Source organism: Brassica oleracea, chromosome C3 (assembly GCF_000695525.1).
Source record: "Brassica oleracea var. oleracea cultivar TO1000 chromosome C3, BOL, whole genome shotgun sequence".
In the NCBI taxonomy this organism is placed as follows: Eukaryota; Viridiplantae; Streptophyta; class Magnoliopsida; order Brassicales; family Brassicaceae; genus Brassica; species Brassica oleracea.
The window spans coordinates 30,205,629-30,224,848 of NC_027750.1; the positions used below are offsets into that span (position 1 = coordinate 30,205,629).

General features: G+C 35.1%; 2 protein-coding genes and 1 pseudogene across 2 annotated transcripts; 2 read left to right on the forward strand and 1 right to left on the reverse strand.

The window, feature by feature from the left end:
• Positions 1 to 2,619: 2,619 nt before the first annotated feature.
• On the reverse strand, positions 2,620 to 3,608 carry LOC106331749. The gene has a single exon (XM_013770154.1). It carries the CDS (start codon positions 3,120 to 3,122, stop codon positions 2,760 to 2,762), a length of 363 nt encoding a protein of 120 aa, XP_013625608.1. The 5' UTR covers positions 3,123 to 3,608; the 3' UTR covers positions 2,620 to 2,759.
• A 3,472-nt stretch (positions 3,609 to 7,080) lies between these two features.
• Positions 7,081 to 13,866, forward strand: LOC106332399. The gene is made up of 23 exons (XM_013770863.1): positions 7,081 to 7,158; positions 7,247 to 7,441; positions 8,367 to 8,690; positions 8,785 to 8,886; positions 8,991 to 9,050; positions 10,205 to 10,434; positions 10,501 to 10,624; positions 10,696 to 10,876; positions 11,011 to 11,039; positions 11,129 to 11,280; positions 11,374 to 11,476; positions 11,579 to 11,674; positions 11,758 to 11,813; positions 11,900 to 12,023; positions 12,116 to 12,178; positions 12,255 to 12,314; positions 12,405 to 12,566; positions 12,636 to 12,709; positions 12,788 to 12,881; positions 12,987 to 13,123; positions 13,217 to 13,297; positions 13,384 to 13,489; positions 13,586 to 13,866. Exons 2-23 carry the CDS (start codon positions 7,262 to 7,264, stop codon positions 13,652 to 13,654), a joined length of 2,607 nt encoding a protein of 868 aa, XP_013626317.1. The 5' UTR covers positions 7,081 to 7,158; positions 7,247 to 7,261; the 3' UTR covers positions 13,655 to 13,866.
• A 1,078-nt stretch (positions 13,867 to 14,944) lies between these two features.
• On the forward strand, positions 14,945 to 15,601 carry LOC106333631 (annotated as a pseudogene).
• The last annotated feature ends 3,619 nt before the right edge of the window (positions 15,602 to 19,220 follow it).

Here is a 19,220-nt window from a genome sequence, read left to right on the forward strand (position 1 = left end):
TCCGTCGGAATGTCCGTCAGAATACCGCTGTTTTCTTGTAGTGTTACCAAGGGGGTCAATTTTTCAATCATTTAACTAAATCTTCCATTTTACGCTATTAAAATGAACATGTAATACAAATTTTTAAAAGTCATGGGGGTCAGCTGTACCTCCGCCACTGGAACAATGTATTATCTGACAATAGTGAGAAAACTTAATTTACAATGCTTTATAAAAGCATCTGCAAAAAAATCTCTATTATGGAGTTTTGCAAACTCTATATTTTGAAGTTTCAAAGTGTTATTCTCCAAAAGCAAAACTTCAAATTTAACTTCAAAATTATTTGTAGTTTACACTATGTTCCTTATATTGTCATAATTAATATAAATCCATAAAATTTTTGTAGATAACTAGCACATATATAAAAATATTATAGTAATATTAATTAATAAAATCTTACACTAAAATATAAAATTATAAATAGAAATACATAATTAAATATTAAACTATGAGCAAAATACCACATTATTACATAAATTTATTTTATTAATGCTCTATTTTCGGTTATACAAAATTTGTTTGGACAATATTTTAGAAGTTCTAGAGAAAATTTACGAGACTATTAGTGTTGTTGTGATATTTAAATTTGTGTAATAATTATGTCTTCATGTATATTTTTTTTTTTAAAAATTTTTTATTAAGTTTCTTTTGTAATATTCTTGTTGTCTAATTCTACTTTTAAAATATTATAAATTTTATTTTAATATTTTTTAAAACTTTTATGTGTAAAATTTTAATTAAAAAAAAAAATTTGAAATATTTAAAATATACAAGGTTTTAAGGATTAAAACTATGAATGAGAAAATACTTAAGAATCATAAATGTGATGTATACTTAATTATAAGGACCAAGATGAAAATAAAAAGATGAAACTTCTAATTTAGAGTTTTTAGTAGTGAAACTTCAACACTAATATTTTAAAATTCTAAATATAATTTGAAGTTTTGAAATTTTTTTCTAGAAAGCAAAAAGCTCTATATTTGAAGTTATAAAATTTCTTTTGGAAATGTCGTAAAACCACTGCAAAGTGAAAGTTTATAACGTGTAAATCTAATTGAAATCAAGAAATGGTTTGACTAAGAAATTCTCTATTAGGTAAAAAACCTAAGACCATCATTATCCACGATTTCTTGGGACGGGGCTCTTAGAAAAATATAAGAAACATTTTCTTATATTTCCCTAAGAACCCCGTTCTAAGAAACCGTGGATAATCATGCTCTAATATTAAGGGCCGTACATTTACAAGGCACGTACTATATTTACTTAGTTTACGGTAATATGTTTTGGACGCCTAAATGGATCTTGGCACTCTAATGATTATGAAAATTTAGCAATTTCGTTGGTCGTGGAGCCATTTATTTGAGCTTTTTCTAACAATAACTATCTTAATGTAAACACGATTTGGAAATCTAAAACGGCTGTACAGAATCAATTATATAAAACATTGAAAGAAAACTTCGAGCACCTTGTATATTTCTAGTAAGAAAACTAAGAAAATCTCTTTATATTGATAAAGTGAAATATGAAACCAGTCATTTCCGTCGGTGTAGACATCTTCTTCGCTAGTTAAAAACAGTTTGTTGCGAAAACGACTTCCGAATATTATAAAATCATCCATTGCCCAAATTAAAATTTGAAATTATGCATTAAAATGTGAAAGACTTTGGTCAGATGCTCTTTGCTCCATAATGCCATTATTTAAACATTCTTTGCTGCAAAATCATCCTTGTCTTTTTTTTTTTTCGCCAGCAAACGGCTATTCTATTACTCAAACTTGAGGTGGCCTGGGTAACCAGACCGAAATAGAACAACCAACATAACATAAAGGTCTATGAAAAGAACGTGCATTCCTAGCTAACGAATCATCAATCGCATTTTGTGTCCTTGGGAGATAAATGATCTTGAAAAATCATCCTTTTCATGACAACAAATCTTGGTATTTTCATACTTCATCTAACACTGTCCCCTACCTCATAGTTTTCGCTTGGTTGGTTGGTAAAGTCTATGACTGCATCTTGAGTGTAGTGAATTTGACCTGTGCCAACAAACATCTTTCTACTTCGCAATGCGTAAAATCTCTTTATGGGTTGTCATTCTTATTCTTATAAATCTTATCATTTCTCGTTTTTTCTAAATATACAAGGACAGCTTGGTAAGTAAGAAATCATGCATCATCCACAGTTTCTTAATCTCCAGGAAAGGTTATTCATGCTCAAACATATACAAATAACAACAATATCTTTCTTGAGAAAATGGTACTGACAGTCTAATATAATGTTGTGCTTTTCTATTTATTGGAAAATACTCATTTTTTATCGGAATGTACACTACGAGTACAAGCATGTATCTTTCTCCACAATAAATTATTGCTGGCTACGCATGATGTATAGTATATTATACGTATATTTTTACTGCACGTAGTTTGCGTATCAAACTGGAGCGATAATTAGGTTGTATTTCTTATAGTAATGTTCGGGATCTTGACCCGAGTCAAGATTAATCATATGGGCATTTAAATGTCCCGTAGTAACAGTTAGAGGATAATTGTTTTGAAACTCGATAACTAGTAGATGCAAACGATAAACACAAGAGTAGCACACATTTGTCAAATTATTAGTAACATGTTGAAAGATCATAACAGATCCAAAGAGACGATCATAACTCATAACTAAAAGGAAAAAGCTAATGGCAATGATGATAAGTACCTATTAGTATTACAGTCACATCTGGATCCATTTAGCAAGCTGGGTCGGGTTGACCACACCAGGAATATGGATCCCATCTGTTTTGAACACACTCGAGACGTCAGAGTAGCTCTGGTGAGTCTTCTTCTTCACTTCCCTGTGTTGTTGCTGCGACGGCGTGTCCAACGGCCCAACTTCAGCCCATGCAGGATATAGCTTCCGGCCCAACATCGTCCCGCACGTGAGGAACTCGTGAGCCATGTAGCCGGCCAAGACCCAGTTCGATGTAGCCGAAGTGGCTCTTGGATCAAAATCTAATAAACCACTCTCCGTCGTGTCCTTGCGTTTCCTCGACGCGCCCGTCGTTTGAACTGTATGCGCGTGGTGGTTTTGACTCATTTGATTACTTTTCTTCAGATGATGGCACGTGGTGATAATCGTCAATGTTCACAAGAAAGGGCAGAAATGTCAATTATGTCTCACCTGAGGTGAAAAGCGTCAAACGCATGACTTGTCGAGAAAAATAAGCGGATACGGACAGAAGTTAATAAAAAAAGTTTTCTCGATAAAATAAAATAAAATAGTTTTGTGATGATGTTTAAATTAAAGAGAATATAAAAAGATTTAAAAAGCGATCGGAGGTTGCCGATTGAGATAAATCTGAGCGTATTGGTGACGGCATATACGGCACCGTCAAGGATCCGTGAAAATTTGAGGCCGTAGATCGGAGAAGATAAAGTAGGCTGAGATCGGGGAAGAGATATCCCCGCCGGGATCGGCGGAGGAGTAAGCAGCGAACGACGGAGAGCAAAGGGGATAAAATAGAGAGAGAGAGAGAGAGAGATGAACGGGAAAAGAGACGTAACTTCTTATATTCGATAGATCAAAAAATGCGACGAGGCTTTATAACTGGGCCTGCAATAAAATCTGATGACCTTCATGGGCCTATATTAAATCTGATATCTGCTTCTTAGAAGTCGAGGACGACGGAGAACTAAGGATGATAGATATCTTGCGATATTTGAGATCAATGATTAAAAAAATAACAATTCCTTGGGATATCACATTTTAATTTTTATCGCAAAAATAGACTTTAAGAAAGAAAATAACCCCATTTTATTTTGAAAATTTAAATATTTATTTTTTATTTTTTTAAATTTGAAACCGTATTTCCAAAACCCGACCTCTTAACTCTAAACCATAAGTCTAGATTAGTTAACCTTAGGATAAAAACACATTTTTACTCATTAATAAAACTTATTTGGTCATTTTTTTTATTAATGACTATTTTTATGACAAAAACTTAAAAATGAGTATCTTATGAAATTTCTTATATATAATTGACACATGTAAATGTGTCTCTCAAAATAGGGTTTCCCACTAGATACTTTCTAAACTTTTTTCAAATTTTTAATTATTTTTATTCAATTTAAAAGATGAGGAATTCTAGAGAAATTTTCTAGGACAAAATTTTTTTAATCACAAATATAACTTACAATGATCCAAATGAATATAATGTTTCATTAAAATGTAAATAGCCATTTATATTCCTAATGTTACCTAAACTACACTTATGGTTTAGATTTGAGAGATAAAATATATGATTTTTTAAAAAAATACTTAAATTTTAAAGTTAGTTTCAAAACAAAATTTTGAAATTCAAATAAAATTTTGAAAAAACAATTTTCAAAAAAGAAGTTTCGAAAAAACAAATTTATAAAAAGGTTTGAATTCAACTATAAAAAATATTTAAATAATTATTTATATTTATATATCTACAAAAAAAAGTGTATTAAAGTCTTTTGGTTATCTAATGAAGCTTCTTTTGGCAATTTTCCTTTTTATAGATTCTTTTGGTGAAAAAAATTTTAAGGTCATCCGAAAGAATTACGTGAAATTCTATGAGAGATACCATTGACTTCGAGAGTGTTTTTGTTCTTTCATATGGAGAATAATAAAGAGACTGGATATTAAGAAAATATGTTAGTGATTACCTCAACAATTAAGGGATATTGAGAAACTATGTTATCTTTTTTTTTTGTGAACAGTCTTTATCCTTAACATTTACACCAAAAAAAAAAACAGTCTTTATCTTATCTTATATAGAAATTTGAAGTTTGGTTTTATAGTATCTTGCAATTGAGTTTGAAATATAATGTTTTGGTTAATCATGTACACTTGTTTTAAACTTTTTTTTTTTTTTTTTTTGCTAAATAAAACTTTATGGGTTGAACTTTTTATAGTGACTGGGCTCCCCCCGAAGGGTCACCTCGCCAGAAACCGTATCCCACGTTCAGTACTGGCCGTAGCCCACCTGACGCAGAGGGTTTTTAGCTAACCCAGTTCCACCCCGCTGTCCCTGAGTATCGAACTGGCGACCTCGGGTAGTCGTGTGTGAGAAACATTCAGTACTGCCGCTAGGCCACCTGACGTTCTCAAAACTTTATGGGTTGAACTTTTTATAGTGACTGGGCTCCCCCCGAAGGGTCCCCTCGCCAGAAACCGTATCCCACGTTCAGTACTGGCCGTAGCCCACCTGACGCAGAGGGTTTTTAGCTAACCCAGTTCCACCCCGCTGTCCCTGAGTATCGAACTGGCGACCTCGGGTAGTCGTGTGTGAGAAACATTCAGTACTGCCGCTAGGCCACCTGACGTTCTCACTTGTTTTAAACTTTTAGTTCAAATTAGAGTAATTGAGGTTTTTGGATAGAAACATTATCGAAACCAAAAAATATTTTCGCTGATTGACACATTTCCCCTGCCCTCAGATAGGTACAAGATTGTCACATTGGAGGGCAGGCAGCGTTGAAAATGTAAGATAAGAAAAAAAAATTTTGTTTAAAAAAAAATAAGAATCTTGTTTAATAGTCAAATTATTTTGAACAAACCAAAAATAATAATTAGATATCTAATGAGAATCAGCTAGACATTACTTGAAAGTTGGTACTGACTTGTCATACATCCATTTTCAATTTAAAATACTTTTTATGACCATTGGGTTGTGGCGAAGATCAAGCATACATATCCCGGAGTATCTTGCCTTGCTTCTTGACATTAAACTATAATGAGAATCACTTTATCTATATTAGTTAGTTATGTAAGTCACAAATAAATGTCTCCCCGGACACGGCTTTAGCCTAATCACTAATCAGGTTATCTATCACGTTATAAGTATAAGCAGGGGTAGAAATAAATGTAATGTTGCTTCGACAAATCCCAGCTTGAGATCAAATGCACCTTATGTCAAAAACAAAGAGGGTATTTTTTCTTTTCTACATAATTAATTAGTTCCTCACTGATCCAATATTGAATTTTTTGAACAACTTCTTTTTTTTTTGGAACAACGATCCAATATTGAATATTCTATGTTTCTATAGTCTGTATGGTCCAAGAATCATAAGAAAAAAAATAAAGATGAAAGAATTTCCATTGGTGAATTTCTTAAAATATATATTATTTTCTAAGAAAAGAGAGAAGGACATTTTTTTTTTTCTTTTGAAACAGAAGGACAAGTAGTTTTTTTCTTTTTCTTTTGAAACAGAAGGACAAGTAGTTTATTAACCTAAATACTATGAGAAACTTACTAGAATCTAACTATTGGAGCGCACGTGTTTGGCCCTGGAACTGTCACATCACTTGTCCTTCTAATTGGCCGACCCTGCCTGTGACGCCTTGATCAGATATGTGCTTCTGGTATATGAGAAATTATACTACCTGTGAGTCAGCTCGATAATTTTCCACGCGAAATCGAGATAACTGCAGTCAGAGTCGGCCACACAAAACCAGTCAAGTGGCTTAAGTAGTAGATAATAAAAAAATATACTATAAGAAAATAATCTTATTTTATAAATGTCAATTTGTTTCTCGTTTGTTAAGGCGGCCTTCCATTATTTTAAACAAGAGCTGTTACTGTCAGAAGAGAGAGACGGTCAAACTAATATTTCTAACTGAATAATTTTTATGCTTCAAATAATTATGAAATTTTGGTTTCAACTTTGAATGGTACCAAAATTGAGACAACTCCTAAATATTAAAAAGTTTTTGTTCATGAATTGCGTATAAATATTTTCATATAAGAATAAACCAGCTAAGACACCACATGATCGACTTGTAATTTCTTCTTTCGTAAATATATCCATACCAAGTATAATATCCTTTTTAAAATCAATGAATTGTTGCGAAGAACAAGCGTATCCGGGGTTATGTAGTTTGCGTCTTGAAATTAAACTAGAATGAGTTGGCATTATTTAAAATATTTTTATAAATATTTTATTTATTTATTAAGGAACTAGTTATACAAGTCAAAAATAAAATGTTACCCCGGACACGCCTTAAGTTTCAGGCTTATTTCTATATAAGTTAACAGAATATGGGCGCATGTATTTCAACAAGTTCCCATCTTTAGATCAAATCCACTTTGTGCACACAAAAACAGGTATTTTCTTGTCTATATGGTTAATTCTTCATTAATTCATTCTGTAGTCGGTTTTGTCCAAGATTTTCAGAAAATAACCTTTAAATAGGAAAAACGAATAAAAATGAGGGTGGCGGTGATCGGAGGTGGGGTAAGTGGATTGGGAAGTGCTTACGTTCTTGCAAGAGATGACGCAGTTAAGGAGTTGGTGTTGTTCGAAAAGGAGGACTCTCTGGGAGGTCATGCTAGAACGATGCGTTTTGATGGCGTTGACTTAGACCTTGGATTCACAGTTTTCAATAGTGTACGTATGCTTGCTCTGCCTCTATCTGGAATTATTAAAACGAAAGCGACCCAAAATTCTCTATGATATCATTTTTTAAGTTTTTGTCGCAAAAATAGAAAAAAAATGACCAAAATATATTTTTATCCTGGAGTTAACTAATTCAAACTTAGAGTTTAGAATTAAGAGGTGAGGTTCTAGAGATAGGGTTTCAAATTTAAAAAAATGAAAAATTAAAATTAAAATTTTCAAAATAAAAATGAACTATCTTGGTTATTTTTTTTTTAAGACTATTTTTATAACAAAAACTTAAAATAGTTATCAGACAAAATTGCCTAATATTTAAGTAAACATCAAGTTTTGAACAAAAGATAGACACACATTCGTTTTAGAAGTTTTTACTCCTATAATCCTATGTCCATTGAACATCTTGAGACGCGTTTCTACACGCTCCTTTTCCATGAGATAAAATTCAATTTCCATCATATGAACATGCTATCTATCATGTTAATACTTTTTTAATCTCATTTCGTGTTGAACAATGATTCGTTTTGGCCATTTACTTTTTTAGGGAACATATTTAATCATTTACTTGAAAACTATATAGTTTAAAGTGTTTTAACGATATAATTAATCAAATCACCATATACGTTTCATGAGTAAATTTTGTGTAGACTAATATTTGTTATTTGCTAATAGCAACTTAAGAAAATTGCTATTTACGTAAATAAGATTACTATATATGTATAATTGAATTGCACAGACCTGATGATGTATATGTGGGCCAAAATGAATAAAAAATCTCTCGTAGCTTTGATTGTGGTGTATAGGCCCTGCCAGGGCCACCTAGACGTTTTAATAGGTCGTGAGTCTTGTGACTCGGGAGTAATAAACTAAAAATACGTTAAAAAAAATTTTGGATAACGATCATGATATATGTAATCAGGTTACGCATCCGAACATGATGGGATTCTTGAAGAACCTAGAGGTAGACATGGAGGATTCTGACATGTCTTTCTCAGTGAGCCTTGACAATGGCCGAGGCTACGAATGGGGCTGCCGCCACGGCCTTTCAAGCTTGTTTGCTCAGAAGAGAAACATTCTCAATCCGTTTTTCTGGCAGATGATCAGAGAAACAAAAAAGTTCAAGGAAGACGTACAAAAATATCTCGAAGACCTGGAGCGTAACCTTGATGTCGACAGAACAGAAACCCTAGGAGAGTTTCTCGAGTCTCATGGGTATTCTAACGTGTTTCAAAAGGCTTACTTGGTGAGATAGTATGTTCATGAGAGTTTCTTGGACAACAAATAAAATAATAAATTTAGGTTTTTTGTTCTAAAGCTAAGATTATGTTATTGGACAGGTACCAGTATGTGGTTTGATATGGTCAGGTTCATCAGAGAGCGTTCTCAACCTTTCGGCGTACTCTGTTCTTTCGTTTTGTCGTAACCACCATTTGCTTCAGGTTCATATATAAATCTGTCAAAAGTATTTTCTAATTTTTGTAAGTATATTTTGATAAAAGAGTGCTTTTTCTTAACTTTGTTTATCATTTAATTTCTTTCTCAGCTCTTTGGGAGGCCAGAGGGGCTGACTGTTGCAGGACGTTCTCAGACTTTTGTGGCAAAGGTTCTAAATTACTAAAGTTGCATGTATTATATATATATATACTAGCTAATAACATGGCGCGGAATGTGATTATTAGTTTCGTTATTTTCTAATAAGGAGACATTAATCTGGATATCAGTTCGGTTTTAAGTTATTTTTTTGGTTTTTAATCTCCTAAAATATAACTATCATTTTAAATCAATATTTATTTGATTCATTCGGTTAAAATATTTGATGTTTTGGCTTTTTTTTCCTCTGATAATTAAAAATTACTATTATTTGTTTGTTTTCATGTTATGAATCTTAGATAGTCGTGATGTCGAACCAATAGTTTCATATTATAGTTTCTAAACAGACAATGATAAAAAAAAAAAAAAAATTATTAAGACAAATCATTTTACTACAATTTGGTCGATAGTGAAAGAAACATTAAGAAAAAGAACATTTTAACTTCCAAAAAATTAGATATTTCAGTGTGCTAAATACTTAGTTATAAGGTGTTCACGTCAATGTGTGCATGTATGTGTATGTAAAAGTATAAAGATGGTTGATAAATATATAAAAATACTTTTAATTAATATTAAATGACATTTTTTCAAAATAATACATGAAAAATAAAATTCTTAAAATGAAATTATTTAAAAACAAAAATATTGTAAAATTTATATAAACTATAATATATAACTTATATATAATTCTTTAAATATATGTATATATATATGCATATAACAGATCAAATTGGATATCTGTTCCTATAAATATTGATATTTGTGATTTTTTTTTACGGATATTGTATTTCAGTGTTTGATTTGCTTCGTAGAGTAACGGACATCTGGATTTTTCGGTTCGAATCAAAACGAATAACGAATCGAATCAAAATTTATGAATAATTTGTCCAGCTCTATTCGTAAACAGTAAAAATAACGTAAATAAGAACCATGAATGTGAGTTTTATATTAAAAAACGTAAAGTACATAGTGTGAACATATTTATGTAGAGTTTGGCTGAAAAGCTCTCTACATGTAACATGTGTCCATTTTAGTGTGAACGCATTTATTACAATACTTTTACACATGACATGTATCCAGTTTAGTGTGAACGCATTCATTACAATGCTTCTACTTTAATATAAGAGATATATATTGGTTTTGTTACTCAGATTACTTGCGGATCAGGTTAGGGCAGAATTGGAGAAACGAGGATGCAAGATTATAACAAATTGCAAAGTACAATCTGTTGCGACATCTGAGAATGGTTGCGTCATAGTAACAACTGAAGATGGATCTCAACAAGTATTCGATAAATGCATATTAGCTGTGCACGCACAAGATGCTTTGAGATTCCTTGGAGATAAAGTTACTTATGATGAGACTAGGGTTCTTGGTGCTTTCCAATACACTGACAGGTAAACCCATACTTGTAATAATATCTAAGTAAGATTCTGGAGACTCATTAACTTGTTTCAATGCAGCGATCTTTATCTCCACCGTGACACTGACCTGATGCCACGGAAGACTGGTGCTTGGAGCGCTTGGAATTTCCTAGGAAGTTCTGAAAATAAAGCGAGCGTTACATATTGGCTCAATATAATTCAGGTACATTGACACATTTGGATAGCTTTAACATAGAAGAAAATGAGATTGAAAGTGTTTTTTTTCTATAACAGAAGCTTGGAGAGGAACATGATCCATTCTTTATCACTGTTAATCCTGAATATACACCAAAGAGAACATTGTTCAAATGGACCACTAGTCATCCTGTGCCCTCTGTTTCCACTTGGAAAGCTTCACAAGAAATATACCAGATTCAAGGGAAGCGTGGTATATGGTTCTGTGGTGCATATCAAGGTAACACCTGGATTTTGTAGTACTAATTAAATTTGTTTTTTTTTAAATTACTCATTATACCTTCTTTAATAAAATGACTAAACCCTATGTTTAGTCCCTGTCAGTGTTAATGTGGTTCATTTACCATTTTGCAGGCTATGGTTTCCATGAAGAAGGACTAAAGGCATTGATCATTTCTATAGTTAATCTAATTCAAAGTTTCTCTTAGTGAGTTTTATTTTTAACTTCAGAAGTTTGTTAATATTATGTCAGGCTGGTATGGCGGCTTCACAAGGTCTGCTAGGGAAAGATATGGTTCCAACTCTTACCAACCTGAAACATATGGTCCCATCTGTAACCGAGAAAGGGGCTCGGTTTTTCTTTACTAAATTCTTGAGAAACTTTATATCAACCGGTTGTATAACGTGAGTCTTTTTCTCTTGTCTTGAACCTCCTAGTTTCATCTTATATTATTTCTTCAGTATTACATATACTTATTATAAGTTAGTTCCTTACAGAATACATGAAGAAGGAGATACAGTGCTCACTTTTGAAGGAAAGGATTCGAGCTGTCACTTGAAATCTATCCTTGAAGTCCACAATCCTCAGTTTTACTGGAAGGTTTGCACATAGGACACTGGTTTTAGATTAGTTCTTGCAATCAGTGAAACTTGTTTTGTCTAAAGATCTAGGGCTGGATTCTTTATTGTTTTTTTCCCATAGGTTATGACACAGGCAGATTTAGGCCTTGCTGATGCTTATATCAATGGAGATTTTTCATTTGCTGATAAGGAAAGAGGGCTTTTAGATCTGATCATGGTATGGTAAATACACTTATTTAAGCATAAAAGATATGAGTTTAGAAGCTTATGACATCTATCTGCTTGATCATAAACTTGCAGATTCTCATTGCTAACAAAGAATTGAACTCAAAAAACTCAAAACGTGCTAAGAAAAGGTAAAGGATGATTCAACTTTTAGCTAAGCTACTAAGTAAGCTTTCACTTGTCACAACATTACAAAAACTTGTGTTTGATCTCATAGGGGATGGTGGACACCGATGTTTCTGACTGCCAGTTTAGCATCTGCAAATAATTTTCTAAAGCATGTCTCTAGGCAAAACACATTAACTCAAGCTCGAAGGAACATTTCTCGTCACTATGATCTTGTAAGTTTTCTTGTGCCCTACAGTCACTATGTGTCAAACGAACATATCTACTCTGAGATTTTGATCTGCTTCATGGTTGGGTACTTATGCAGAGTAATGAGCTTTTTGCTTTGTTCCTGGATGATACCATGACTTATTCCTCTGCAGTATTCAAGGTGGGATATTATTTTATTTTTTTCAGTTAATATATCTGATTCTGACTTGCAACCTTTCTCCATTTTCATGTTATAGTCGGCTGATGAAGATCTGAGAACTGCACAAATGAGAAAAATATATCTTCTGATTGATAAGGTAACATCTATAGAAGAGTGTTTCTTGATTTAAAGCAAGAACCAGGATTCTTTTATTCTCTGTTTTTAATGGCAAAACATTTCACTATAGGCAAGGATTGAGAAGAATCATGAGGTTTTAGAAATCGGATGCGGGTGGGGAACTTTAGCCATAGAAGTTGTGAAAAGAACTGGATGCAAATACACTGGCATCACACTTTCTATTGAACAACTTAAGTATGCAGAAGAAAAAGTGAAAGAAGCTGGACTTGAGGTTAACAGAATCCATCTCTGGATCTTGTTATTGATTTCCATATCCTATGACTAACATCTTAATCACCAGGATCGGATTACGTTTAAGCTCTGCGATTATCGCCAACTATCTGATGCTCACAAATATGACAGGATTATATCTTGGTAATATATTGTCTCTCTTACCTGCTGTATATATGAATTTGTAATCTATCTTATGAAAAAACATTTTGGAAACTTCAGTGAGATGCTAGAAGCGGTTGGCCATGAATTCATGGAGACATTTTTCAGACATTGTGAAGCTGCACTTGCAGAAGATGGCATTTTTGTATTGCAGGTAACATTTTCTTTTTCTTTTTCACTTCAAGCCAATTTCCAGTCCCATGTTTTCTCACAACCATTGATAGTTTTTTTTTTTTTTATAATGTTTTGACCATAAAAGTTCATATCAATACCTGAGGAGCGTTACGATGAGTACAGACTAAGTTCAGATTTCATAAAAGAATACATATTCCCTGGTGGATGCCTTCCTTCTTTAGCCAGAGTTACTTCAGCCATGGCATCTTCTTCTAGACTATGGTAAAGTCTTTTCTTTATCTAGTGTTTAGTTTCAAGTGCATTTTCTCTACTTTCTCTTTCCTTCAACCTTTCTTACACCCAAATAAAAATCAGCATTGAAAACGTTGAGAACATTGGGATTCATTACTACCAAACATTGAGATTGTGGAGGAAGACCTTCTTGGAGAGACAGAAGTAAGCTTAATACTAAAAACATTCCCTCTGTTTTATGTTCTGATAATCATATGCTTTCTCATATGTCCAACTTATTATCTTCGCAGACAAATAAATGATCTTGGATTCGACGATAAATTCATCAGAACATGGGAATATTATTTTGACTACTGTGCAGCTGGTTTCAAGACTCTTACCCTTGGAAACTATCAGGTTACACATATGAGTATTAACCATGCTTTTTGCTCAGTGTCACTCAATAAAGACATTATTTGAATACTTGATCATGCGTTTTGGCCAACGTTACAGGTAGTGTTCTCACGTCCTGGAAATGTAGCTGCACTTGGGGATCCATTACGCAGCTTCCCTTCTGCTTAAGTATAATCAAGATTATATGCATATTTTTCAAACTTTCTTAAAGTATTATTACTCTCATTTCTTGTGTTGTTTTCCATAAAAGATTCATAGTTTCCGTGTGAAAGTATATATGTAAACTTGTAAGAATATATGCTTCCATAATTCTGTACCAACAATATTGTACTGTCCAGACCATATATCAATTTATTCTACAATAAAAGTTCATAACCGCCTCAACAATGTGTCTTATCGTTTACTTCATAAATAAAAAATCCAAAAGTTCCAACACATACCACACCTCGTGAAGAGTGGCCCCTCTTTATATCATAAGCAAGGCAAAAGCCAAAAGTTTGAGGTAATGAGGCTTAGGGCTGCTTCTATAGACCCAAGAGGTTCATCGGCTGGCAGGTATGCATCATCCTTAAATTGCAACATTAAATTATCGGAAACCATTGGGATTTTCACTGATAACTATGTAATACGTGAAGATTCTTACCTTAATCATTGAAGGGCTTTCCTTGGTTGAAAGATATATACGGTAAAAAGTGAATATTTGGCACTTTAACGTGAATCTATGAAACATTGGCGAACCTGATCACCGATTTAACTATGTAATACGTGAAGATTCTCGTACCGTACCGTACGAGTCACATAATCACACAAAAGTGGAGAGCATGCCTTCATCAGATGGAGACAATATTTGTGCAGCCCATCTCAGCTTAAGCATGGGTATTGGCTCATGGAAGGTGCACTGTATCTTTTACTCTTTCATGGTCATCACTAGGGAACAAAATTGGGAACCGATTAAAACTACAAGAAACAGGTTCAATTCGGCTCAGAACATGCATATAACACATAAATAAAGTAAAATTTGGGGTTTCTTTCTCTAATGAACTAGTTTGGCTCTTTTCGCAAAAATATAAGAAAAAAGTTAGTAATTATTAGTTATCAATGACATAAAAATGTTTTGAATGGTAACTAATGGAACGAAGAGAAATACTAATATTTTTTCTTGTTCATTCCTTCTCGTTCCTTTTTTTGTAAAGAATTATAATGTTAATTTGTTCCTAGTTAAGTTTGATAAGAAACTCTTATTCTTCGTCATTCTCAAAATTTTATTCCTATTCATTCTTAATGTTCCTTGATGGTTACCGGGAATATTAATAGTCCCTATAAATTGGAAAAGCTCAATATTTTGAAGGAAAAGAAAGTTGAATATCCATAATTTATTCTGTTGACAATAATAAAAAAATGGAAAATATCCTTTAATATTTGACAAAAAATGGAAAATATCCATTTTCAAGCGAAACTGCAATCGTAACAACATCCACTCACACCCTCCTACTTCCAAATCAACAGTTCGATTCCATTCAATGGCAAAAAGAGCATTCGCGATGCTTGAATGCCAATCTCTAGCGGAGAATTCATCGCCGTTCGTCCACACCAAACGCCCAAAACGCTGTTCCGACGTAGCAGCAGCGACCGAGAGTACAACAACAACAACAACAACAACAACATGTTTGTTCCCAAAAGCGGTTATTGGATACCCGGAATTGTCCGCAGAGCCAAATAGCGATTGGGATAGAAGCGTTTTGTGTAGGATCTGCGTTCGATTACCTGACGGGTGAAGAGTGCAGAGAAACTTCTTGAAATCAGAATCGGTTCAGCTTCTCTGGTCGTTTTGCTACTCCCAGATGGATCAATCGGAGAGGAACAAGCCTTTCAAGCTGTTTCAAGCGATTCCGGGTTATTACAAGAATCTTTATTACGGATCTTACACGAGTTTCGAACAATCTGGGCTTGCCAACTCTTTGATCTCTGTGACTTGGATGTGAAGAATAAGCTCTTTTTTTTTCTTGTTTCTGCTACTCAGTTGTATTTTGTAATCTCAAGTTCATGGGAAAGATTCGATCAAATCGATTTACATAACACACTGTTTCAAAGTCTATCATAGAACGTGTATGATGTATCAACTTTACATAACTTAATCATCGTATTTTTTAAATATTTTTTATCTTTTATTTAAAATACAAATAAATATTGCTTAAGAAAAATCTAAAAAAGTCTTTTCAGAATTATTTAAAATTTTATTTCTGAAAATTAATTAGTTTAAATTTTAATTATCGTAAAATGTGATTAGAACTTCAAATTAAAAATATTTGTGCTTTATGAACGAAGATTAAAATCACATTTAATATATTTAATTATATTTTAGTGATAATAACAATTTAAAATTGATTAATTTTCAAAAATACATTTTATAAAGATCTTAAAAATATTTTGTTAAAAAAAAATATACAGCATTATGTTGAACTACTTCAACAAGTCGACGCGTAAGATATCCATCATCTGATGTGCGGACCGCAGTATCCTACTGCCAAAGGATTTAGTCTTTAAACTTTAAAAATGAATTCATTTTAAAATACTTCAATTGGTACACACAAGAAGTAAGCCAATTCAGCAGCTTTTTGGCATCTAAGGTTCCTCGAACAATGTGATATCTCACACCGGGTAAATCCTTAACCCTTCCCCCTCTTACTAAGACTACAGAATGTTCTTGTAAATTATGGCCAATACCAGGGTGAATAGTGAGTTATTCATCGTTTTCTACTGGAGGAGCAGCAATGAATGCGATAATAAAAACGGAAGTTGCGGTCAATAAGGTAGGGATCATCAAAATACCAACCCATCCAATGTAAAGACGGTTTTCAGTACTAGTTATCCAGTTACAGAAGCGACCCCTAATCCTAGCATGTATATTAAGAAGAATTCACTACAGCACTGCACGGGTCGATACACACAGCGCCTAGTATCCATCGTTTACGGGTAGGACTACTGGGGTATCTAATCCCAATCGCTCCCCTAGCTTTCGTCTCTCAGTGTCAGTGTCGGCCCAGCAGAAAATAGATGGCGAGTGCCTGATCGAATTGATCAGGTCATGTAGGAACAAGGTTCAAGTCTACAGGTCTGTTAGGATGCCTCAGCTGCATACATCATACCACTGAGCTAATAGCCCGTCGTGCGGGCCTCCTACTGGGGGCCCGCTATGCCAAGCCAAAAGCGAAAGAAACCCCATCCCTCTCTTTTCTTTTTACGCCCCCCTGCCGCCACACGAGAGGGACATGGGGGCGTAAAAGGGGGGGAAAACGAAAGGCTTTTTCTGGTCCCCCCTGAGCCGGAGGGTGCTTGTGGGGGGGGTGTGCCACGACGAAACAAGGGAATGAAAGGCCGCTTTGCGTTGCATGCTCTTAACGCTCCCCACAATGATGGCTCTGTTGTCTTGGGGAGCGTTGAAGCTTGCTTCTTCTCCAGGGTTTTCTTGGATTTAGCAGCAGTTCAAAAGGTTAACCTATTCGGGAATCTCCGGATCTACGCTTATTTTCAGAGATTGAGAAATAGAACCATCTGATTTGATTCGTATTCAATAGCCATGAGATGATCATCTTAGGGTGATCCTTTTGTCGACGGATGCTCCATTTCATCAAGATAAACAAGCCGGATTCTATCATAACTAGTTCCCAGGGACCTAGGAGAGCTTGACTCGCTTACGACATGCATGAGACCTCAGCGACAAAGACCTACGGACAATAGCATAACTAGTCATGAAACCTATTCCCAGCCGAACAAGCAAAGAAAGTAGTCCCTCGCTAAAGAGTAGACTTGAGTATCTTCGAAGTCAAAGCCGAGGATAAGACTCAGTTCGGGTAGAGCAACCATTCCTATCGATAAAATATAGGTAAATGGCAGATAGGAAGGATAGTATAAGGTAGGGACAGAGATAGATAGAATAAACTAAACAAAGTGAAAGCAAACTAGAAAAAGCCTTGTTCTTCTTAGTTGAGTTAGCTTTCTCTACCCGAAGGTTCAGTCTCTCGAAAGTGAAATCTCATAAGAGAAGAAACGTCCACAGAAGGTTGGGAAGTAAGTACGCCCGGTTCACGAGGTTCTACCACTGCAGGGCCCAATCATAGTCAAAAGAAGAGTTTGATCCTGGCTCAGAAGGAACGCTAGCTATATGCTTAACACATGCAAGTCGAACGTTGTTCCCTAGGAGCTAGTCAGAAGGAATAGAGGCTCCTAGCTCAAGGTAGCTTGTCTCACCCAAGAGGTGGGAAGAGTTGTGAACAAAGTGGCGAACGGGTGCGTAAGGCGTGGGAATCTGCCGAACAGTTCGGGCTAAATCCCGAAGAAAGCTAGAAAGCGCTGTTTGATGAGCCTGCGTAGTATTAGGTAGTTGGTTAGGTAAAGGCTGACCAAGCCGATGATGCTTAGCTGGTCTTTTCGGACGATCAGCCACACCGGGACTGAGACACGGCCCGGACTCCCACGGGGGGCAGCAGTGGGGAATCTTGGACAATGGGCGCAAGCCTGATCCAGCAATAAGCGCAAGCCTGATCCAGCAATATTACGTGAGGGAAGAAGGGCAATTCCGCTCGTAAAGCTCTTTCGTCGAGTGCGCGATCATGACATGACTCGAGGAAGAAGCCCCGGCTAACTCCGTGCCAGCAGCCGCGGTAAAACGGGGGGGGCAAGTGTTCTTCGGAATGACTAGGCGTAAAGGGCACGTAGGCGGTTCATCGGGTTGAAAGTGAAAGTCGTCAAAAAGTGGCGGAATGCTTTCGAAACCACTGAACTTGAGTGAGACAGAGGAGAGTGGAATTTCGTGTGGAGGGGTGAAATCTACGGATCTACGAAGGAGATTGCAGCTTTCTCCAGACCCCCGGGAAAATCATGAAAAAATGCAATAAATGACTAAAAAACGATTCACTGATCCAATTCTACTCTTTCTTACTTTATACATCATAACCAAATCAAAGTCGTATTTACTTTATCCCCCTGTTAAGTAGTCATGCATTACGATAGGAGGAATAGAGCTAAGCCAGAAACCGATCAATTCAAGGAACTCATTCCGAACGGAGAGAAAGAATACTTATTACTGTGCGATAGCAACATAGCAGCTAGCCGATCACATATTCCTCCGGGAGGACGATTGGGGCGTGGGCATAAGGGTCTTTATGACACAATCAATAATTCGATTCATTTTCAATTAGGCGCTACTTTAGCGGCTTTTCCAGTTACTCGGGATTACCGATTATTCTATTTCCTGATGTTAGCAATGTACAGCGGCCAAATAGGATCGCTGAAAGCATCTAAGTAGTAAGCCCACCCCAAGATGAGTGCTCTCCTATTCCGACTTCCCCAGAGCCTCCGGTAGCACAGCCGAGACAGCAACGGGTTCTCCGCCCCTGCGGGGATGGAGTGACGAATGGATCAGAGAAGGCAGAGTTCCTTTACAAACAATCATCAGATTATAGATTATAAGTTCATAACCTTAGTCCATTTTAACCCCCCCCCCCCATTTATTGTATTGCTTTCCGATCTTATTTATTCATTCCCAGTTATGTGACTAATCTCTTAGTATCGACTTTAGGGATCATTTTTTTCGCTATTTTTTTTCGGGAACCGCCTACAAATCCCTTATGATACACCAGATCCGGCTCGGTTATTGATAGAGTGAATAGATCTGCCATTTCTTGAAATCTCTCTTCTGACTCAAAATCGTGGCGTAACGTGTATCCCCCCCTCT